The 16,479-nt window shown below is 41.8% G+C and overlaps 1 protein-coding gene across 4 annotated transcripts in view; it reads left to right on the top strand.

Moving 5' to 3' along the window:
* Positions 1–16,479, top strand: part of FOXN3 (forkhead box N3) — a 204,535-nt gene that overhangs the window by 96,417 nt on the left and 91,639 nt on the right. For all 4 annotated transcript variants that reach the window (XM_059475184.1, XM_059475186.1, XM_059475185.1 and 1 more), the window contains one exon: positions 7,231–7,364. In XM_059475184.1, the coding sequence (XP_059331167.1) occupies positions 7,231–7,364 (134 nt within the window). The remainder of the gene's footprint in view (positions 1–7,230; positions 7,365–16,479) is intronic.

The raw sequence follows: 16,479 nt of genomic DNA, 5'->3' as shown, positions 1-16,479 counted from the left end.
GGACGTAGATGATTTCACTGGTCTGTGCTAGAAATGTTAAAAGAGAAGGAAGAAAATCTGCCCTTAAACTGCATGAATAGTTATTTGTAATTTTTATGTAAGATTGCAGTGAATCTGAGGAATGCATTTTGTAATAATAGGAATCACTGCCAGTGGCTTTGTTTTTCTTTCTTTCAGAATTCTTTCACTGTTGTACTTCTTAATTAAAAAAAAAAACAAACAAAAAAACAAAACCCAAACAAACAAAAAACCAAACAAAAACCAAACCAAACAAAAAACCAAACAAAACCCAAAAAAAATCCCAGAAAAAACCTAGCTGACCTCAAATGAGTGAATGCTTTGTTTGTGTGTTTCCGCAAATAAGTTCAATTGTTCATAAAAAGGAGTAACTAGAGAACCCCCAGACTCATATGCAAGGTGTAGGCAAGCTAGAGATGATAAAATTTTAGTATTGTCTGTGACCACCCATGAAAAACCACTTAAAATGGGAGAATCTGTGTAGGAGAGCAGAGCAAGCAGCATTATGACTTTCTTGATAACTTGAAATACCAATGAGTAAAGATAAGCAATAGAGTTTTAAACAGACCAGCAGACCAACTTTGGCATCTGATCTTAAATCTTCCTGAGTGCTTGCCAGGCAAATAGTTTAAAATTTGTTATGTAATATATTTTCCAAGTTTTGATACTAGTATGCTAATTCTGCCTCATGTAAATGAAGGAACTAGTTCTGAGTTGGTTTTGTTTTAGTAGTGATAGCCTTCATTTGGAGGAGCATGATACTAACATGAGGGATGAGTAGCTGAACTAAAAAAGTAAGGTGTGTTCTCGTCAGCACTGTGTGCAAGTGACTGGCATAGAGCTGGCTTTGAGCAGTGTTCCTGGTTGCACAGCTTCTCTCTCCTTGGATATTGAAAGCCGTCTCTTGCCATCATAGTGCTGATTCAACACAGCATCAGGGGTCACAACAGGCTGGCATTGTTTAGTCTTGGTGAATTTTGCAGTCATGAACCACTTCTTTCCCATAGTGCCAGCACAACGTTTGCAAACCTTCAAGGGTAGAGTTATATTTAATGAAGTATGTATAGTCTGTGTTGTATTGTGGGATGGCTTTGAAGTCACTTGGCAGGTTTCTTTGCTTAGTACAAGAAAGTTATTTAAGCAAGTCATTCTCTCCTGAGGTGGATTTTGGAGTGATTATTGTGTTCCTCTCAGTGCGCTTCAGAGCTGAAGGCAGGGTGTCATAAGGTGCAGCTTGGAAAGTATTTTACTTGCCTTCTATCTTCTCAATTGCTTCTCAATTTCCTCATGAAAATACCTCACTTTTCTTGTTAAATATATTTTTTCATAGGACGAGAAGAGGGGAATTTGTATTTAGGAGGAATTCCTGATGATAGTTTGCTGTTCCTGGGAACCAGCCAGAAACTTGTTTTAGTCAGGGTTTCCAGAATTGCTCTGTGTGACTGCAGTGTCAGGTGGCGAGTGAAGTACCCTGCTCTTTTTATGGATAGGCTCTTCCATCATGCCTTGTTCTCTTAGGTGCTTTTGCAGGTCCTTGCTTCCTGACAGCCTTGGCTGTGCTCTCACCACCCCCAGAGGCTTCCTGCACAGGTGTGAGCAGTCAGCAGTGACAACAGTGTCAGCAAGGTGGCTGATGGCTTTGTGCTGCTACATTAGATGTGGTGCAGTCATAGAAGATGAGAAATATGCTTCTGCAATTCTGATCTAAAACAATTATCTTTTTCAGATTCTGGTTTTGGATGTAGTTACTCAAACGGTTTTTTTTTTTAATTCTGTGGTGAGATGTATAGTTCTATCCTACCATTCTTTTTGCTTCTGTAGAAACCCTTCTGTGATCATACTGAACAGTTGGACCTGTAGAAGCTGTTGAGCATTCCCATGGATAAACATGGTGGCAAATCTGTGTGAAAGGTTTGCTTCAAGCCTGGTGTTGCAGCATATCTGGACACAATGAGCTCAGGATAAATATTTCTTTAAAGTAAGAACCTTTAATACCCAGTAATCTCTCCACTCTTACTTGCGAAGAGATCACCTGTTGTAACAACGACAACAAAAGTTTCCTAATCACTGAAGAAGGTGATATTAATGATATTCACAGGTCCTGTGTTAACAACTGTGGCAACCTCCACTGGGTTAGGCAGGGACAGGTGTCCCAGTGATGTGACTTCAGAATTTGATAGCTTGGGGCTGCAGATGTTTGTTGGTAATGCCCTTTTTTGAGAAAGAGGAAATTTCTGCTTTTTCTCTTTGCTTTTATGGTTACTGAAGCCAATGTGACATACTTTTCAGGTAGTGTATATCTGCACCCCTTCAGCCTGTGTAGCTGCCTGGTTCATAGTGCTGATCATTTTGGTTTAAGAAAGCCTAGCCATGGCCACTCATCCCCTCCTGATCTGATAGTGGAGAAGTAAAGTACAGATCTGCTCAGTGGGCAGCTGTTGTTTGGGAGTAGCAAGGTCCTTAACTCAGAGCTGTGTTAAAATTCTCAGCCTGCTGGCATAGTTTAGGTGTGTGAGCAGAGCTCTGGAGTCACTTGTGGGTGTCTTGTTTTGGTTCCTCTCCTCCCAGCCTCCAGGCACCTGTGTTGGTGCCCAGGCTCTCGGTGTCCCTGCTTTCCCATGCACAGCCTTTTCCCTCAGGGCTGTCTGCCAGCCTTGCTGCCCAGCTCACCCCAGCCCCTGCACCCCTGCTCTGTGTCATACTGCTTTTGCCATTTGTCTTACAAGCTGCTTTCTGTCCAGCCAGAGTCCTGGTTTTCCTTTTTCAGTGTGCTGTTTCACAAGGTGCATCAGGATGTCACCAGGGCTCCTGCTGCAGAAGGGAGCAGTTCCCATTCCCCTCCCTGTGTCCCCACATCCCTCCTCTGCTTTGCCACAGCTCTCTGGATGCTTGTCACACCCTTCATGTGAGCCAGCTTAATGAATGTAACTTACATCAAATTGTGTGAGAAAAAGAGGATTTTTTGAGGAAAATGACTGAAATGGGCTTATGGAAGAAGGCCCAGGCACATGCAAGGCATCACAGAGGAAAAAAAAAATCTCCCTTTTGGCAGGTTTCCCTTAAGGTTCTGTTCCCTTGGGGACCATCTTGGTGGTGATGCAAGAGACATGGGTACCTGGAGCTGCTCCTCCAGGCAAATTCAAAGTGAAGATGTTACCAGAGCTTCAGAAGGGAAAATTTGGAAATGCCAACATCTCCCTGAGCCCGTATTTTGTGGTTTCTGTATCTGCTCTCTTCCCAAAACTTTGTTTTGGCCAGACTTGTTTTTATGGCAGTGAAAAGAACAGCTCTGTGGTAAAGGTTGTGTTTCTAACACATTTCAACTCTGTGCTAAAATAACCAGGGAACAAAATTCTTCAAATGAACACTATCTGGAATTTTTATATAGATGGATGTAGCCCCTGCAGTACCAAAATCTGACCAAGCAAAACCAATACAATGGGTTATGTACTTTTTCCCAGCCACTGGTCTCAGAAAGAGCTCAACACACAAGTCTTTTAGTTGAGCTTTGGGCAGGCAGTAGCTGATGTGTGAGGACAGGTAGTTGTGAGGTATATGCTGGCAAAATCTTTACAATGAGGAGTTTTACTAGTGCATAATGCTATTAATTCCCAACTATAGCGACTGAAAGAGCTGACAAGCAGCATTTTAATTATTTTAAAATTTCAATCTTTTTTCAATGCTACTAAAAAATGACCAAACATAATAACAATAATAGGTTGTGTAAAGTAGTATTTAAAAACTTCTATGTGCAGTCCATTGGAAGAAAAAACAAGCGAACATTGAGTGTATCGTGTACCTTTTCATGGCAATACACTGACTTTAGTTGCTGGGAGGGAATCAGAATGGGATATTTGAGGTATGAGAGAGCAAATTTGTTAATAAGTTGCGAGTTAGTACACAGTATTGTGCACAATCTACATATATATGTTAAGTGATGTAAAAAGGAGTAGCAATTTCTCCATATAAAAGATAATCAGGATTTTTTAAAAATATTCAGTCAGGATATTTCATTGGGTAACTCTGTATGTTTCTCTCTCTCCCTATTAGCACCTCTGAAGTAGTTTACCCTCAAGTTTACTCTTGGACATGAAGAGGAATTGTAATAACATTCCCCAGTTTTTGATCACGTTAACCAGGAATCAGTGCAGAAGCTGTAACCTGTGTTTGGCAGGAAGGAGGTGGCTGTGCCTGGCCCTGGGAGGAGGTGGCATGTGGGGAGGTCTGAAAGCACTCCAAGTGCTGAGGATATCAGGGGGCTGTTATCCACTCCTCAGTCACTTGTTGCCTGGGAGACAAATGTAATCCAGAGTTGGGTTTTTTTTGACCCTTCCTTGCTGGTTTTTGATTGGAGTCACTATTGACTTTTGGCTTGGAGGAGGTAGTGAAGCAGCACGCCAAGTGTCATAAGATGGAAATTAATCACTACCGACGGGGCTGAGCTCCAGTGATTTCCTTTCCCGTGATTGCTCTGTACATGGGAAGACTAATGACACATCTGAACAGACAGTTAACAAAGCTCTTCACACCTCCCAACAGTCAAGAAGGTTTCTTAACCAGATGTCACTTCAGTTTTCCTTTTTATTCATGCTCTGTTGTGTGATTGTGGAAAAACAAAAGTAACTGTCTTAAAAGAGAACATTGCAAAGTTGGCAACCTTTGCCTTAAATTACATTTGTTTTTGCTGGTAAATTATAAGTCAGTTCAGTTGCAGTGAAAATATAGCAAATCTGCCTTCCCAGTGGGTTTTTTAACGAGGAGTGTACTTCTCAATATTTTTTGTCAGAGTTCCTGTTTTTCAGTGAGATTATTTTTGGCTTTTGCAAGAATATGGGCAAACCACACAAACTTATCTTAACAGTAATGAAAAGTTTTGAAGTCACTCTTCAGTAGTGACTTCATATTGTAAGGCCCTCAGCTTAAACTGACTGATGGGTTTTGGGGAGTAATATCTTCCAGGTAGATGACAAGGCTGTCTTGGAAGTAAATGAAAAAACAGAGAAGTATGGAAACAATATGTTGTGTTCCAGTAAGTACAAATAAGGTAGTTGGTATTTAAGTGTAGCTTTTTTAATAAGCTTATCCCATGCTGTAAGAAGTAAGGAATCCAGCAAAGGTTTTCTCTTGAAAAATTTTCCTAGTTTTGCTCATTGCTTGCTTAAAAGGAAATTTTATGTTCTTAGTCTGGGTCTTGGATAGAGCATGGAAGTGGAATTTGGGATGTTTGAATTCTATTTTTGACTCTGTCCTTTGCCTAAGAATCATTTACTGGCCTTGTCATGTGTCTGGCTCATTGTCCCATATTTTAGAAGGGCTAAGCATAACAACCTCCTCCTTGCAGAGTGCTGTGAGGACTGTGGTGCACAGCTTCCTCAGCTGACAGCAGCACTGGATCTCTCAGCTGTTGACTGTAGTGCTTTGCTGAGATCAGAGCCACAGAGCCTTGCTTGCTTCTCTCTAGCCCTTTAGTCTTGGCCTTTTGTGGCCATATTAGAACCTTGCTTCATTTCAAGTGCTAGAAGATGTCTCCCCTTAGACATCTTCCAGCTCCTGGTGTGGCCTCTGTGGCCTGCTAGTAGGTCACCTGTGGGCAGCAAAATGATGGATATGCTTGAGCCCTGCAAGCCATCCTGAAGAGTCTTGACCCCATGCTCCTGTTCCACCAGAGCAGCATGCAGCCCTGCTTCTTTCTGACAGAAGATTGTCACAGCTCCTGCTGGCTGTTCTCCTTTTCTTTCAAGCCAAGTTTCACATGGTGCTGGAAACTTTCTAGGTGCACACAAAGCCATCCAGGGACATTGGGGAAGACTTTTGTTTTTCATTTATTTTTCATTTATTTTTGGGGAGGAGAATTTAGTGCACATTTGCTCTCTGTAAGCACTTTGCACCTTGCACTGTGTATCCTAAAGCTGTCCGTGGGGCAGAGGAGCACTTAGGAAGTCGTAGGGCAAAGATACAAGTTTTCAAAAGGAAACAGATGTCTGGTTTTGGTCTTCTATATGGTTTAAGAAAAGAATGTCCTTCTTCTGATGTGATTCTGTGTGTGTCTGTGTGTGCTTGTTCTGTAACATGTTAACGGAGAGCTTTGTTTCACTGACAGAAGTTGAAGTAGAGGAAAAGGATGGTCCTGAGTTGAAAAGCAGCTAGAGGCAGTAACACAGCCTCCCTCACCTGGTCCAGAAAGCATTAACATTTACCAAAAAATCATAGCGTAATGCCTTTAATGCCTGTCAGTTGAATTCAGTCAACAGTTAGGATTTGTGTTTGTGTTTATGTATGATCAAGCAGAGCAAAACTGCTCCTGAACCATCATTCCATATGCTTTCATAGTGAAGCTGAGGCAGTTTTCATGTTTGTTTAGGAACTCACACAAAACAATCCAAAATCCTCAGCTTGACCTCTGATGGGATTGAGACAAGAAATGAAATTGCACTGCTTGTAACTGCAGAATAAACACTGAATTTTAGTGTAATCTTTACTTTACAGATTAACTGCTGGTGTTGTTCCTTGGGTCCAGAAAGGGTAATTACAGTAACTGTTGTTTTAGCTGATCACAATTTCACAACACACTTAAATGGTTATACTCTGATTATACTGTGGGTTTTTCTTTTTTTTGGTTTTTTTTTTTTGGTTTTTTTTTTTAGTTTTGGTTCGTTGGTTTGTTTTGGGTTTTTTTGGTATTTTTTTTCCCCTCTGGGGAGAAAAGATGATTAATTTCCTCTTGTAGTATAATGGTATTGATGTCATGTGGGTTGGAGGATTAAGTCCTTATATTTTTAAAACAGTTGCTAGGGTGTTTAACCCTCTCCTTTTTAGCCTTGTTTCTGTTTGTATAACAGCAAAAGGAAAAGAAAACTACTTCAAAAACCAAGATACTTCTTTTCAAAGTTTCTGTTTAACGGTTAACTGTAGCTTCTTATTTTTCCAATATGAGGTGATTGGAAAATTGCCAGATATTATTAAATCCTATTAACTAGTAACAAGAGAGAGCGACCAAACATTCATTCTTTTTTTCCCTCAGAATTGTGATTTAAATCATACAGTCATAATACATTATTAATGGAGCAATAATCTCTGGCAAGCAAGTTATATTCACTTCTGTCAGACAAAAAACCCAAAGTCACTGCTTTTCCTGCAAAAACTGCTAAATAAATATGGCTGTGCCATTAGATCAAATATTTGATTTTTTTTTTAATTCTTTTCTCTTTGCAGAGTATTGGAAAGGGGTCCTTGTGGTGTATAGACCCAGAATATAGACAAAATCTTATTCAGGCTTTGAAAAAGACACCCTATCACCCATATTCGCATGTGTTCAATACACCTCCCACATCTCAGGCATATCAAAGGTAAGAACTAGATGCATTTTACAATTCTAAATGTTTTTCTGCGATGTTGAATATGATTCTTGGGTAAGACACTAATGTAATCAAGGGATACAGTTTGGAATGTGCGAGTGCGGGATGCCCGGGAGCGCCGGTCCGGCCTGGCCTCTTCAGCGTGTCCAGGGCACCTTTTACCGGCTCATGGCCCTGCTGGCATCGGCGTTCCTGAGCAGAGCCTGCGGGCTGCCTGCAACAGCCCTTTGGCAGAGGAGCGCCTGAAATAAAAATGCAGATGAGCAAATGGAGAGCTCTGAAGTGCCCACTTATCCCCTTTGGTGAAAGCCCGATTCCCTCCCTCTCTCAGAGGAGATGGGCTCATTCTTCTCCTGGGAGAGCCGAGGCTGATGTTGCCTGTGCAGCCCCAGGATGTCCACCAGGTTGAGTTGGTGCCCAGGTGCCTTGACCAGCGCTTGGTGGTGGATGGGCGCTTGTGGTGGCCTTTAGGATTAGCCTGGATTTTCTCCTTTGCTTCAGTGAAACAGACATGGGGTGGTGTTTTTCTGTTCATTTTGCGGTTTTTTTTGATCTGGCATTCATTTACGACCAGTGTTAGCAAAGAGACATGATCTATGGCTGCCATCCGCAAAGCAGGAAAGCAGATGCTGAGGCTGGCAAACTGCGTTTTCCTCGATGCCGGGAAGGGCCGGGATTGCGGTTCATGGCCCGTGCTTCCCCCTCAGGACGGGGAAGGTGTGCTGGGCCCGCAGCAGCGCCGGGACTGCGCGGTGGCGCTGACGGCTCCCTTGGCGGCTCGGGTGCTTCTTGTTATTTTTCCGCGCTGGTGTTGGGGCTGGCGGGAGGGAGGGCAGCGCCGGGAGGGCAGCGTGATGGTCGCCGTGGTGACGGCGCGTCTCCCGGCAACGCGCGGGCCGGGCCGGGCCGGCGCTGCCGCCTCACGGGGCCGCGGGCTCGGCCGCGCCGTTGCCGCGGTAACGGCGATCCCGGCACGGCGCTGGCAATGGAGACCCTGCGCCCGCTGTGGTGTCGGGGGATCGCCCCGGTGGCCGGGGATGCCCCTGGCCCCTCGATTTTATTCTGGAAATCAGAGCGTGACCAGGGGTGCGGGGTGCCGAGGCGGTGCAGCTCGGCTGTCCTGGTGCTCCGGGGCGTGCTGGGCAAACACTGCCCCTAGCACCACCTGTGGAAGTACCCCTTACTACTGTACTTGGCAGAAGGACAGATAAATAATTTAGGTAATGGATTAAAACTGTAATTTGTGCATTTGAACAAAGCATGTTTTCTGGCCCTTGCTTTATTGTTACTGCTGCCTTTTAAAGGGTATTTTAATTACGCTTATCCAGATTTATTGATAAATTCTCATATTGAGTAGAAGTATAATGCACATCGGACATAGAAATGGAGAGATTTTGATCCCTTCTAATCCCCACAAACAAAAAAATCTAGCATACACATGCAGTTGAAAGCCAGAGGACTCCCATTTTTTTATGGGTGAAGTGACTGTTGACTCAATGGGCTGGGTTTGCCAGAACCACTGTGTGATTTGGTGGCAGATGTTGGCAGCAGGAGCAATGACATGGGCAGCTCTTCTAGGCTAGGCTGAAGGAAGCAATGCAGCAGCACTGCTGTGGGCAGTCCTTGCAGGCATGAACCCTTAGAGACACCCTGTCAGGGTGTCAGAGAGCGCACAGGGGCAAAGCTACACTGTGTCCTGCACAGTTCTGTGCCCACTGCTCCCCTGTCTTCATCCTGCACAGCCCTGTGCCCGCTGCTCCCCTGTCTTCATCCTGCACAGCCCTGTGCCCGCTGCTCCCCTGTCTTCATCCTGCACAGCCCTGTGCCCGCTGCTCCCCTGTCCTCATCCTGCACAGCCCTGTGCCCGCTGCTCCCCTGTCCTCATCCTGCACAGCCCTGTGCCCGCTGCTCCCCTGTCTTCATCCTGCACAGCCCTGTGCCCGCTGCTGCTCCTTGCTTGCTGTGTGTGGCAAAGGATGCCTGCAGAGTCCCAGACCTTGGGCAGAGGTTGTGCTGCCCTCTTCCAATGGGGGTGTGTGTCCAGAACCTTACAGCTTGTTTTCATGCGTGGGAGAAGAGAGGACTACTGGCAGGTGCCAGACAGTATGGGATTTAAGAAGCAGGTTTCAGTCACTACCTGCTTTCAGCACTGCCCAGTGTAGCTGGGCAAGGGAGAAGGAGGAGTCTACTGAAACACTGACAAGTGAGTCCCAAAACTGAAAGGGAAGGTTTTTCTCCTTGGAGCCCATGGGATCTCTGAGCTGCTGGTGCACTGCTTGTGCTGCCAAGTGCTTTGGAGTCTTCCATGTAATGACTGCATCATAAAACAAAGAGCTTGTGTGGTTGAAGGAGCAAATGCCTTGCAAATACAGCAAAGGCCAGGTTTTATATGAAGAAATTGTGGTCTCACTGTTACTTCTACTTGGCTATCTTTCAGCATTTCCACTGTTAAATAAAACTTAATATCCCCATAGTATTCTAAAATATTTATTCATTCTGCTGCTAATGACTGGTGAAACGTCAACATGAAGCTGGTCTAGCCTATCAGTGACTTTGGAATTAATTCTGGATTGGCACTTACATGGTAATTTTCTGAATAAATTTCCAATATATTCTCAACGAGTTGAATATTCCCTGTGCATTTGGAAGAAACCAGTAATCCCATGTGTAAGTGATTGCTTTCTCATGTGTACAAAGACTACTACTTCAGGGGTAGAAAATGTAAATCCATTCCACCATAGTCAGATCTCCAGAGCAATACATTGTCATAGTAACAAATTCAAGGGGGAATTTTTCTTATGGTGAAGACAGTACATCTAGAAAAAAATCCTTGGGTGGCAGAGGTTTTGCTGTCTGGCCATCTTATGTAATGGAAGTCCACAACTAAGAGAAACTATGTCACTTAATAAAATATATCTGTAACCAGATAATTTGCCAATATTATTCGTGGCTCTAGGAATAAGGGTCAGTTGGTGAAATTCCACAGGGGCAAATTGACCTATTCCTTGTCTTTATCAGATGTTTTAAAAGAATAAAGATGCACAAGTGAATCACATGTTCTGTTTAATATCTGCATAAGCAGCTTAGGGTAGAATTGAGCACAGAATGGAGGAATGCATTGTAAAAATATCCCAAGCACAGTGATTACTGAATACACAAATTCCCCTTTTCCTGAACAGAGTTAAATTAATTGCATCAGATAATTCAGTTTCATGACTTTAGTAGAGCATCCTGCATAAATGTGACAGGAGTGGACCTTTTATGAAGGAGTTTCATGATGTGAACCCATTAATTTGGATGGCTGAGTGAGTGTTATACCAGTATCATTTGAGATAAAAATGGCTCAAGCCATGACATTTGGACTACACTGGGTTCCATGTATAGGAGACATTCTGGGGGAAAAGACAACCTTGCTGTGTTTGTACATAAGAATGAACTTCAGACCGCAGTTGTCTGAATTTGCTGCTTCAATTCAGGGCAAAGATTACCTGTAAGCTGTTAGAAGAGAAATATCACAAGGTGAATTATTTAATTTTAATTGGCTTGGATGTGTGTTCTTAAAAAACAATACAAGAAATAAAACTCCTTGGGTTTTTATCTGGTTCTTCTAATTCAAGCATGTGTCATAAAGCATTCATTTATGATGAATTTCAAGAGCAGGCTAACACTGATACACATCATTACAAAGGAAGAGCTCTCCTTGGTTGCAAAAAATAGCTGTGTTAGACTAATGTGTTTCTTCTTAAATTTTACAATTATTTTGGCAATAGCAACTTTGAAATATATTTATAGATATGCACTTGGTTAAGTGAAAGTACAAGCCATGAGCTCCTTAAACATTCATCACTTCTCCATTGTCTTGTCTTTTGATACCTCCTTCTGATAAAAATATTCTTTATCCCAAGGTTGAGATTAGAAAAAGGGCCTTTGTGGTTATGAACCCTTATCTAACTTCTGAAATTTATTTGCAGAGACACAGAGAAAGATTTGTGAAACCTGGTGGCTAAAGCTTTGTTCCTGAAAATCCAAGTTTTACAAATCACTGTGAGAAAGTGATGGCCATCACTGTGGGCTCTGTGGTAAATGGCAGGGGAGGTGACCTGGGCATGCTTTCATTTGCATTTGTCTATTTTAAGGCTGAAAGCACACAGTCTTATCACTGAGTCCTGCCCTCCTGCTCCCACCTCACCAGTCGGAGCCCAGTGCAGCCCTGCAATGGGAGCTCCCTGGCAGTGCAGCCCTGCTGGAGGAGCACCTTCAAATATTTACATGTTTTGACTTTACCATCACAGCTTCCACCTTTTGCAGTTGTTTATTGAAGCTACATCGAAGTTGTAGGTTATCACATTAGACAAATTATAGGCACCCTCCTGTCTGTACACTGCATTGAGATCAGATGTGATCTGTGACCATTTGGGGAAGCTGGTGAAACAACCTTTTCCTATTCACTAAAAGACTTCCAGGGTGTCTCTTGTAGAAAAGACATGATTTGGTTGTCCTTTGCAGTCTGAAAGTGTGGATTTAATTCTGTGTTACTGTTCGTGCTTTTGATAGGAAATGAAGCTGATCATAGGCAAGTCTGATACTAATTTCTGTGCATGTTACAACCACTTTATCAAGAATGATCTAACTATTTTACTTCCTATACAGAGTCACAATGAGTTTTCTTCTCTTGATGTGGTGTTAAGGTGGAGTCTTCAGGGAATTTTTGTTTTCATAGTTTGTAGTTTGTGAGATCATAGAGGATGCAAGTTCCAACATCGGCTGGACTTGATGATCTTATAGGTCTCTTCCAGTCTTGAACTTCTGTGATTCTGTGATTCTTCTGAAGTGTGCCCTCTGCCCCTATCACATGCCTTAATTTGAAGACCATCTATACTTTGGGATTATGTTGCTTTATTTCTGTTTTCTGGCAAGTTAAATAATATTGGTTTAGTTTGGTGTCAGGTATGAACAGCAAAGTGAACTTCTGGTGGAGTGAATGCACTGAGAAGTGCATAAATATTTGAGGATCTCTCAATCCAGGGCTTGGTTTCTATCATATTCTTATCAGTTCTCTAACCATTAGACTTCTGTGATCCCACTGAATATAGTTTCAGGAAACAAAACAGATCAACTCTTCTTACTTTTAAAAAGGCTTTTTTCTTTTTCTTTTTTTTTTCTTTTTTTTTTTTTCCTTTTCTTTTTTACACCTTACAGCCTGAAGGATGTGTAGGGAGGAAAGATAAAGTCAGAAAGGTGACCATAGATCCTGGACAGAAAAAGAGGAGGAGAAAGTCTGAATCTGATCTCTCTAACATAGTTTCATGCAGGAATGGCTGGTAGAAATACAAATGACCTTCTAATCACATCTTCATTCCTCTCAAAATTAGTCACATGCTTCTGAGCCTTCTCAACTGAAATGTTTTCAATTCTTTCTCATTCATACCTCCAGAAAGAAGAAATATCATTTTTTCCATTTACATGTCAAATACATGAAGATTTGGTTGAGTCTTTGTTTTGTTTGCATGTATTCAGACTTTTGGTAAAGTACTGTAAAGCAGAGTCCTTAGTCTGTCATCTTTCTCTAGATGTCAGGCAAACACCAGCTCATTGCTTTGTTATTTTTCATGGTTCCATTTGTGAACAGCCTTTCCAGTTACTTGGCTTCTTAGGCTCTTTTCCCCTCCTCTGTGCCTTCTGTAGATAAATATAGCCTTATTCCAAAGATAACTTGGAATGGTACCGTAGATATTTCCACTAAGTTCATGGGAAAAAGAAAGTGTAGGGATGTGTTTTGAAATTTTTGTTACTTTGTTTGTAAAACCCTCTGTGGGCCTGGGTGTTTCCTTATGAAAGTTTTTAGAGTGGCCTCATTGACAGAGCTGTGAGTTGCTGGCTGCAGGAACTTGAAGCGTGTGGGTGCTGCGCTTGTGTTTCTCTGCAGCTCCTCATCCCTCTTCCTTGCTGCCCCTGGAGTGTGTGCTGGTGCAGGTGGGGCAGGGTTCCACAGTGCAGGAGCTGTGGGGTGGAGCAAAAAGCACAGGGTGTGAGGGACATCTCACCTCTGGTCCCTGGGAAGTGCAGGATCTGTCACCCTTCATGCCATTAACAGCCCTTGCGTCACTGTGACACTGCAGCAGTTGTGTGGATGGGGAAGCCTGTGCAGTGTTCAGGAACAGTTCACTGAAGTTTTAGGAGTTAAAAATGCAGACTCAGGAAGGAGCATTATGAAAGTGCAATGAACAATGGTCACCATGAGCATCACCTTTGTTAATCATATAATATTACAGCCATGTAAATTTTCTGAATTTGAAAACAGACTCGTGAAGCTTGGGAAGCCACAAATAGTATCACAGTGTGTCACATCTTGCTGCTCTTGGATTATGAAAAGGTTTTTTTGTATTTCAATAATTCAAGTTAATTTTTTTCATTTAGTTTTAATCATGCTCTTGTATTTTCTTTTAGATTTTCTTTACTTCTCAATTAGCTATTGGGCTTTCCTTTGATGCTTGTATAAAAAAATTGACAGGAAAAGTCACATTGTTTGTAGTTCTGTTGTAAAAGTGATGTTCATAGAACAATTCTTAATGTTATGCTAATAGTGATGAACTACTAGTAAAAAATATTAAGATAACTTGAATCTTTCAAACAATGGGTAAGGGATGGCTTTATGTGTAATGGTTATGATTTTAAGGCATGCAGCAATTTAACTCTTTATTGTATATTTAATAATTGTTTAAACTCAAAGTTAAGGGGCATTGACTATTTCCAAGAATTGCAGCTCTGTCTTAAACAAAAGCCTGTGTGGACCTTTCATCATTTCACCTAGCATTTTAATATATTTTAGGGAATAGAGAACATGTTTAAAATGTGAGGCAGCTGTTGTAGTTTATGCAAAATTGTGAATATTTGTGTAACCAATTTGTTCCATATGCAATCTTTCTTTGATAATATCAGTTTTGCACACAGGTTCAAAGGCCATGGCAGACTTGGAGTAGGACACTTGAGTCCAAGAGCTGTAGGAACTGATTGCAGGTGACCATCTTCTCCCCAGGTCATAAGAAAAGGTGACAGATGTACTGAAAATCCTGGTTGTCCGTAGAGGAATGTCCCAGGAGGGGAGCATGGCCAGTGAGAATAATTTCCTCTTTTCTCTGCATGCTGTTAGTGGGAAGCAGAGCATAAGAGGGACACATTTCATTGCTGCTCACAGTATGACTGTGGAGAATGTTAACAAGGTGGTGTCCAGGTGATCAAGGTGGCCTATCAGGCCTTGTGTTAGCCAGCAGAGGTACACAGCTGAGCTGCATGGTGCACCATCAGCTTGGGCCCTGGGCCATTGGACCTTGCAGAACAGCTGGTCCTTGTTCTGAACGAAATCCTCTGATTCCCTCATCTCCCATTTATAAGGGTCACCCATCTGCTCCAATAGTGCTTCCAGTTATCTTATGCGTACAGTTAAAAGAAGGTGCAGTTGCATTTCGTACCTGTGTGTATTAAACCCAGTATTTCTCAAAGTATCAATCAGTCTATCTGTGAATTATTTCTTAAAAAGCACAGATCTCCTATTTCTTCTGTTTCTATATGTTTTTTAGATAAAAAGCTCAAAAGATGTTTTAGTGGGTTAGTTCTTTTGAACTTTTATTAACCAATTCACTTTTTCTGGGATGTGTGTTGTATGCATATGAGTATATACAGGGTGCTGTACAGTGGTGGTGTCGTATCTCTGTATCATTTGATACCCTTTCTGCAGAAGGCAGGTTTATTAATTTGTTTAAAGAAAGTACATTTTGTCATAATTTCTTTTGTTATAGTATTATTATAGTATTTGAATGATTGAATCATAATTTTTGTCATTGTCAGGTATGACTTAACTTCTGATGTCAGAAAGCCTCAGCTCAAGACTGGAGTTGTCTCATGCAGATTGTGATTACTGACCATGTTTTTTCTGGGTTTTATAACTCTATCACCTGGGTTCCTGTTGTGTATCCAGTTTTCAGTGTGTGTGAATCTGCCCTCTGTGTGATCATAAGTAAAAATGATACTCCTGCTATTTTGATCGAACTGGCTTTTGTAGGAATAAAACTTGCAAGTTTTGCTAGAGTTTTGTTTCTCAGGAGCCTCCAGGATTCAGATGAGTAAAACCAGAAAGGGCTTAAATGGTATTAAAACACCTTTTTTCTGAACTTTTGGAATAAAAAGCATAGAGTCTTTCTTAATGCAAAAACTTCTTTACACTTGGGTTTTGAATTTTGACTTGGAAAAATCAAGCTGCTTGTTTTATCAGAATAAGGTACTTATATAAAAACTGGGTTTTGGAGGTGTTGGAGGGTCCTTAGCAGAGGAATTTCTATTCTCCTCAAAGTTCTCTGTGCCTGGGAACTGAGATTGTTTTCCTTACCACCTCATTGTCCTGGAGTAAAAGAATGGAGGGTGAGAGGTATGTCTCTTTATATGTCCACTGCAAGTGACTTGATAAAATGGTTGTTCCTCCTTGCTAAACAGAAGTACTCAGCACTTGCACTTCTTATTCTTTTTCAGTAAAGCTCTGTTGAAACTCTGGAGGTTATATTTGATTTTCTGTAGTGTGTTTTTTCACAGATGTTTTGACTTTATTATGGAAACCCCATAGTTCTGTCAGGCAGTTTTGTTACAGCAATAAACAAGTGAGAATTCAGGGGCCATGTTTTAGATAGATTTGAAGAAATTGAATTCAGCGGGGTTTTTTTGTTGGCTTTCTTTCCATTCCAGGTATCCCTGAGATGAGTCTGTAGGTGTATGGTACTCATTGGTGGCATTTGTGATATTTCTGAATTGTGAACCTGTTTATAAAATGCAGCATTTTCCTCCTTGGTTCTTGAGGAGATTTTCTTGTTGTTGTTTGTTTGTTTGTGTGTGTGTTTGTTTTGCTACTGGTTGAAAGAGTGGGGATGGGAGGCTTAGGGGCAGGCTGTAAATTACTTAGTGGAACCTTAGTGGCTACCACAGGAGAATGTTGAGGCTAATGATTAAGTGATAATCCCACAAAAGTTGGAATTTTGTTTAATTACTATGTCCACAGCTAATGCAAATGCATTTGGGAGAATATTCTAGTTCTTTTGGGATTTTTGCATTTAAATCAATC

The sequence above is a fragment of the Ammospiza nelsoni genome, chromosome 6, assembly GCF_027579445.1.
Source record: "Ammospiza nelsoni isolate bAmmNel1 chromosome 6, bAmmNel1.pri, whole genome shotgun sequence".
NCBI lineage: Eukaryota > Metazoa > Chordata > Aves > Passeriformes > Passerellidae > Ammospiza > Ammospiza nelsoni.
This window is presented reverse-complemented; position numbering and strand designations above follow the sequence as displayed.